General features: G+C 39.2%; 1 protein-coding gene across 1 annotated transcript; it reads left to right on the top strand.

Moving 5' to 3' along the window:
• Positions 1-276: 276 nt before the first annotated feature.
• LOC146491732 (zinc finger BED domain-containing protein 4-like) lies at positions 277-7,118 on the top strand. The gene is made up of 2 exons (XM_085152287.1): positions 277-1,596; positions 1,742-7,118. Exons 1-2 carry the CDS (start codon positions 780-782, stop codon positions 2,158-2,160), a joined length of 1,236 nt encoding a protein of 411 aa, XP_085008413.1. The 5' UTR covers positions 277-779; the 3' UTR covers positions 2,161-7,118.
• The last annotated feature ends 233 nt before the right edge of the window (positions 7,119-7,351 follow it).

Here is a 7,351-nt window from a genome sequence, read left to right as displayed (position 1 = left end):
AATGCACAGACATTTTGTCTTTTGTAGATTCCATTCAACTGTTTTTCTGTTCTTGTTATTTAAGGTCTTGCAACCCTGAACACTCCAGTATTTTCATTATTACTAGTTGTGCCTAATGATCTATATATGTGTCACACTGGATTGGATTAGGTTATTTTGTATGCAAAGGTCTGCACTCATTGATAGCTTTAAAATTACTGTGCTTGTAAGATACAGTAGGTTTTGTGGTTGAATAGAAACAGATGTTTTACAGATTCCTATTTCCCTGTTTTGTAGGTATCATTGTTTGCTCCAAGCATCCACTTATTTCCCCCAAATTCACCCAGGCAACAGGCCATCACCCAGTCCATCCTCCAGGACATTATAGTTGAATGCTCTCTCCCCCTGTCTATCGTTGAGAATCCACATTTTAGACACTTCCTGAATGTCTTGGATAGCAAATACACTTCTGTGTCTAGGACCACCTTGACAGAAAAGCTGATACCTCACCTTGTCACTAAAGTGAAGGGTGACATAATCAAAGCCCTGGAAGTCCATCCAAATGTAGCAATAACAACAGACCTCTGGTCTGACCTGAGGCTTTGTACTTTCCTAGGAGTTACCACTCATGTTGCCTGCAAGAACAAGGACTCTTACAGTTTACAATCATTTTTGCTTGACTGTAGGCGTTTCACAGGGAAGCACTGCGGGAACGAATCGCCTCAGCATTTGACAGCATAGTTGAGGAGTATGGCATTGGCCATAAAATAAGCTACATTCTGACAGATAATGCATCCAATATGAAGCGGGTCTTTAAAGTCAGGATGCCAGAAGTAGAGCACCCTGAAGGTGACAGCAGTGATGACCTCGATGATGAAACAATGTGGGAGGATGCAGAAGATTCTGATCCATGGTCAACGGGTGAACGTCTTTCTTGCTTCGCCCACTCGCTGCAACTCGTAATCAGTGATGGGATAAAAGAGGTAAAGGCAATAGCTAGTGCCATTGCCAAAGCCAGCAAGTTTACAAACCTGCTGCACAGCAGTAGTAACCACAAAGACTTGTTTGGGGCACACTTTGGCTCCAATAAGTCCATCCCAGCAGCAAACAACACCCGCTGGAATAGCACCTACAGACAGTTAAAGGCTCTGATCACACTTGATCACAGGGCCATCACTGAAATGTGCAGCGGTACAGAGAATTTAGTGTTTTCAGCCCGAGAGTGGGCTCAGCTGAAAGACCTTTGTGCTTTGCTTGAGCCTTTTTCTGAAGCAACAGACCTTACAAAAGGTGATCATCAGGTGACTATTAGCATGGTGGTCCCCACTGTTCTGGACTTGAAGAATCATCTTATAAAGATGGAAGTACAAATGCCCCAGGTCGTAAGTATAGTCAGGGCACTGAAAAGATCCTTAGAGAAACGGTTCTCTGGAATTTTCAGGCAGATTTGCATGGACGAAAAGGATCCAGAAGAGCCGTTTAGCCATCAGATCTACTTCCTTGCCACCATGCTTGACCCCCAGTTTGGACTGACCTGGGTAGATTTAGATGTCCAAAATGTTGAAACCGGACCAGCACTGAAGAGGTTCAGAGATGACCTTAAAAAGTCATTAATAGGTGACTGTATAATAATAATTGTTTATTGTTATTGTTGTTTTTGTTGTTCCACTTATTATCACTGTCTTTGGTTTTATAGCATCATTAGAAGCATCCTGTCTAATCCTGTCTTTGTGTGTGTGTGTGTGTGTGCACCCTTTTCCAGACCTTTTGATCACAGACGTAGACAGAGATGCACCTGCAGCACCAACAGAAGTAGACACAGAATTATCGGATAGTGACTCAGCGCCAACCCCAAAACAACGTCTTCTTTCACGCTACAAGGCATTTAGGTTGCAACGCAGCACAAGCCAGGACTCAAGCACTGATGCACAAATAAGCAAGTACCTAGACAGCATAAATGAATGTGACTGTGGTGCACTCACCTTTTGGTCAAAAAACAAAGAGCGTTTCCCCAGTCTACACAGTGTTGCCATGAAGGTCCTCTCTGTCCCTGTCTTTTCTGCTCCAGTTGAGAGGGTTTTTAGTACAGGAGGCATTCTAATGAGACCCCACCGCGCACGGCTAGGCTATAAGATGTTGCGATCTTTAGTTTTCTTGAAGTGCAATCAATCACTGTTTTAAAATGTGAACTCATTTCTCTCCCTCCTCTCTGAAAATATGCTGTTTGTTCATTATATATTTGTTCATAAGATATCTGTTATTTGTTCATAATGTCTGTGTTCTATTTTTCCTGCCCTACTGAACAACAAGCTTGATTTCATTGGCAGTGTGTTGTAATCTCATGCCACTGAAGACATCAAGATGTCAGAATCTTTTAAGCACTTGTTCTTATTCTTATTAATGCACAATTTGTATTGGTATGTAATATTTGTAGTTTGCATCTGATTCATGTGAGGTGTGCACATGTCTTTATATTGTTTGATTACAGAATCTTACTTAAAATGGTGTTGTTTGACTAAATAAATGTGACCATTGACTTTTAAATAACATCTGCATATCACTTTGTGTTGACAGGCCTAATCCATTTTAGGGAAGTTGATATCATATAGTGTAAATGGTAAATGGACTGGTTTTTGTATAGCGCTTTTCTGAGCACTCAAAGCGCTTTACACAACTTGTGCATTCACCCATTCACACCCATTCGCACAAGCACATTGTTCTAAGTGCTTTCTAAGTAGCATTCACACACATTCAAACTCCGATGGATGCATCAGAGAGCAATCTGGGGTTAATATCTTGCCCAAGGATATTTGGCATGCAGATTAGGGAAAGCCAGGAATTGAACCACCAACCTTCCAATCAGTAGATGATCTGCTCTACCGCCTGAGCTACACCCCAGCCAGACAGTGTAGTTTGGCTAGTACTACTACAATAGGACATGATGCAATTTCAAGTTTATAATCTTCAGTTTGATGTTACAATTTTATCTATATATAAAGTATAACTGAAACCAGTTACATATTTCCCATTCTTTAGACAGTTGTTGGAGGTGATCGCTGTTTTGTCAGATGACTTTGGGGTCAGTCAGTACCATCATGTCAGCCCTCAACAGCACACAAAAGTTAGCCTTTTTTGTCTCCGTCTTGGTCTCGTCTCGACTTGGTCTTGGTCTTGTCTTGGTCTCGATACCCTCTGGTCTTGGTCTTGTCTTGGTCTCGGTTTAGGCGGTCTTGACTACAAGTCTATTAGAAACTTTGAGACCAGCTCATCATTGTGGACACATTTTTCGCATGAACATAATGCATTCGCTGTGTTTTCACATTACACAACAAGTTAAGATTGAACACAGGTTGCGCAACAAGCTCAGTTTTTAATGTGTTAATTCTACTTTGCTGACACAGAGCTGAAGTTTGATATAAAGTGGCCAGGTAGTCACTCCTGTCATACTTCTCTGAGCTCCACCACCTGGTGAATGTGCACATAGCACACTGCAATGTAAAGTGTCTATAGTGAGGTTACAACAGATTGGAAGGAACAAAGACATTCACATGGACCTTGATGAAAATTGCATCACTAGCATCACCCAAGCAGACTCAAATGGACCCTAGTGGACTTGTTGATGTGGAAAGTAATAATCTATGAGTAACTCCTTGGAGCCTGACCCCTGGTGTTTGTGTTTGACATCATGTCTCTGATGCAGCTCCATCCTTCATGTGGTTTAAACTCACACCTGGCTGGTTAGGGTGGCAGAGCATTTAGTCTGAAAGGCGTCTCTTTTACTTTGAATATCTGTGTGGCATTTCCGTGTCTGACTTTCTACGTATCTTAACCTGCTTTGTGCAGTTTTACCTGTCAAAAGTATACCAGGTGCTATTTTAAAAGATGCAGATTGGAGAGCAGTTTCCAGGATGTCTCTCAAATGTGTGCCTGGTAGATTATAGGCAGTGTGTATAGCGGACGTGATATCAGTTCCAGTGGCTAAAACGTAACACAGATGTACCCTGTGTACTCCTGTGTTTAGTTGGAGATGTCTTTAAGGAAATGTGAAGCCTTACCACATGTTTTTTTAATCTTCCTGTTAACAATCATGAACTTCTACTCTTGTGACTAATGAGTAAAATAGTAACTGACTGAAATCTGTACAGTTTCAAAGAGAATAACAGACTTCACCGTGAGATCCACAACTGTGAGCGTATTGTATCAAATATTTAAAAAAGAAGAAAAAAGAAAAACCCTGAGTTAAAATAATGGGTGGAGCCAAGAGGCAGTTAATGCCAACACAGAGTACAATCTGGCAACCCTTTTGAAGCTCAATCAGGGAACGGGCGTACATATGGATAGATCTGGAGAAATCTGGAGTAGTACAATAAGTAATTTTCTTTCTTTCTTTTTTCACACTGACTCATTTCACTAACTAACGATCAATAACTTTAGCTTATACGTGTAAACGAGTCCTCACCGAGTACTTCTACATCAACATAAGTAAACAGGATTTTTTTTTAAAAAAAAAGACAGTTTTATTGATTTGCTACACTGGAAAACAAAATAGTACTACTGACACAAGATTTTCAAACCCAATAGCCTCAGTAAAAGGTGAGGCCCTGTGGTATGTGGTATATTTTCTGTTTCAAAGTAGAGAAAACAACCAGTCTGTGGGATTAAATTCAGTCATCTTATTTTGTTAACATGATCAATGCAGCCCTTAAAGTCAGTTTAATCCAAACAGTTTTAAAGGTTTTAACTCATACTGTGTGTGCACGTTGGACAGATGTTAACTAAAAAAGCTGAGCGAGCAGGTGTCAGTAAACATCGGTGTCTTGTGTGTTCATCTCTCAAGAAGTGAGACGTCTTCATGCACTAACACAAGCACACACACACACACACACACACACACTATTTAGCAGGTTGACACCTTAACCCAGTTGGTGCACATACACACACAATCTCACACACACATTTGGCACATTTAGCACCTTGTCAAAAAACCCTGGTGGCCCAGAAGAAATCACAAACAGATTGAAGATGGGGGGACATGAGGAGGAGGAGGAGGCGGTGGAAATGATATGAAGCGGGAGGAAGACACACCTGTTATTAGCTTTTCTCCATACGGTGGTTCAGATGGAAGCTGGGACAGGCGGGACAATGAGAAGTATGACGGGAGGACAGAAGGAGATCCTGGGAGAGAAAATAAGAGATTGTCAGGCATTAATAATGGATGGCAGATCCTTAGGGACCATGTTCAGACATTAATAATGAATAAGACTCAGCTGGAGGGGGGGCAAGGAAACGCTTCAGCAGAATTTACCTGAGGTAAGACGAATGACATGAAGTAGATGTATAACATTTGATCATAAATTCTAAACTTTCCGGATTCCAGTTGTTATAGCGTGACGACCATTTTTATTCTTTTTTTTTTTATCTCATTATTTACAGTACTGTGCAAAAGTCTTAAACCACCAATCACTATTTAGGCAAATGAGAATTAAGTGCATAAGTTTGTTAAATCAACTTACTTCTTACGCCACCTAACACTGACCTAGGATTCATTCAAGTATAAAAAGCCACCTAATTTAAGCAGTGTTGTGTCTACACATAACAGACAACTTTTATATTGTATCTTTAGACACTTTGTTACTAGCAACCTGTCAAAAAATAATACTTTCTGTAGTATATCTAAAATTCCAACGATGACGCCATTTGACAGATATATAAAAATATTTTGCACCAACAAGATGAGTTCCAAATTTTAAATTCCTCCTGCTTTTTTGCCACACTTTTTCTTACTTATTTTCTCCATCTTTTACTTATTATTAGAGTGTTAGTTTGTTTTAATAACGTTATTACATAATTTACTTAGGGATTAACAAAGTATTCTGATTCTGTTAGCTGAAAACTTAAAAGCTGAAAACTGAAAGACATATCTCAGCGTGGTGTGCAGTGTGTCCTTAACAGATTTGAGGAAATTGGACAAGTGGAGGACAAAAGAAGAAATTGTAGAGCTAAAAAAGTGAAGTCCTGAAGAAATAGGAAAAAAAAGAGCAAAGACCTGACATAGGACCTCAGATATTTGAAATGTTTTTATTCAAACTGTTATCATTATTTACGGTTACGGTCAGGAGAGAGGAACAGCAGTGAATATCACAGTAAAACACAGTCATGCATTTTACCCTGTGGTGCTTACTCAAAATTGATGGAATTATGAACCCAGAAAAGTACCATCAAACTTTGATCCAACATCTGGAAATTATCTGATTGGCAACAGCTTCATTTTATTAGCATGACAATGATCCAAAAAAGATACTTCCAGTGTAATAAAAGCACACAGTCATGGATTGGCCTCCCCAGAGCCCGGACCTCAACATTATTGAAGCAGTGTGGGATCATGTTGACAGAGAACAGAACAAAAGGCAGAAACATCCAAAGAAGAGCTTTGAATGTCCTTCAAGAAGCCTGGAGAACTATTCCTGAAAACTACTTAAAGAAATGAGAAAGAGAGTTAGCTGCGTTCAGACTATGATGAAGAAAAAAGGAGGTCAGACAAAATATTGATATTCAAAATTGTTACAATCGCACATTTTTTCATTGTGCATTCCCATATGGAAAAGAAATAGTAAAAATTTATATGATTTACTCATAAAAGTGGCCACTTTCTCATTACTTTCATATATTGTTGTAGGAAGTATCCAAAACATACAAGTTTCATTATATAATTTTTCAAGGGATCTTATATCTGTTTTCACTCTTGTATGCTTTTCATACAAGTTTCATACAAGACAGATACAAACTTTATAAGATTTATATATATCTTTTCCATATGGGTTTGCATGTGCACTGCACCTTTTTCTTATTTTCCTAGTAAAATATAAAGAAATGAGTGGTGGCTCAAGATATTTCTGTGTGTCTTTAAAAATACTTTTTACAAAGTAATGTCCCTTAAAATAGCTGTAGAACAAGTAAATTGAAAAAAAAGTGAAATTAAAAAAAAATTCATCCTTTTAATCAGAAAGATGCTTAAAATAATCAAGCAGCAAAACATTTCCCTGAAAGAGGCCAGCGGTGGAGTTACAACATCACCAGTGAGAGCGGTTGTATAACATGTTCAAAATCAGAAAACTCAAAAATGTGTGCATGAGAGGATACGAGCATGTATAAACACATGAACACACAGCTGCTTAACAACACCAATGTCAGATAACCCCCCCAAAAAGTCCAGATGTTTTCACACAAACACACCATTTTTTATTTTTATGTGCACATTAAAACCCACGAGGTTTGGTGGTGTGCCAGAAGGTTGGTGTCACTGAGAAAGACCACCACGTACACTCTTTGCTGCATTGTCTCTACCTCTGTATTTCACATCTTCTCATCTTTT

Source organism: Neolamprologus multifasciatus, chromosome 23, assembly GCF_963576455.1.
Source record: "Neolamprologus multifasciatus chromosome 23, fNeoMul1.2, whole genome shotgun sequence".
NCBI classification, from domain to species: Eukaryota; Metazoa; Chordata; class Actinopteri; order Cichliformes; family Cichlidae; genus Neolamprologus; species Neolamprologus multifasciatus.
Note: the sequence above shows the minus strand (reverse complement) of the source record. Positions and strands in the feature narration are given on the sequence as shown.

What these genes read in the sequence shown, in the direction of transcription:
- LOC146491732 (XM_085152287.1), top strand. Translation starts at nt 780, where the DNA reads ATGAAGCGGGTCTTTAAAGTCAGGATGCCAGAAGTAGAGCACCCTGAA. An exon ending in CCTTAAAAAGTCATTAATAG is followed by an intron (nt 1,597 to 1,741) that starts GTGACTGTATAA and finishes ACCCTTTTCCAG; the next exon opens with ACCTTTTGATCACAGACGTA.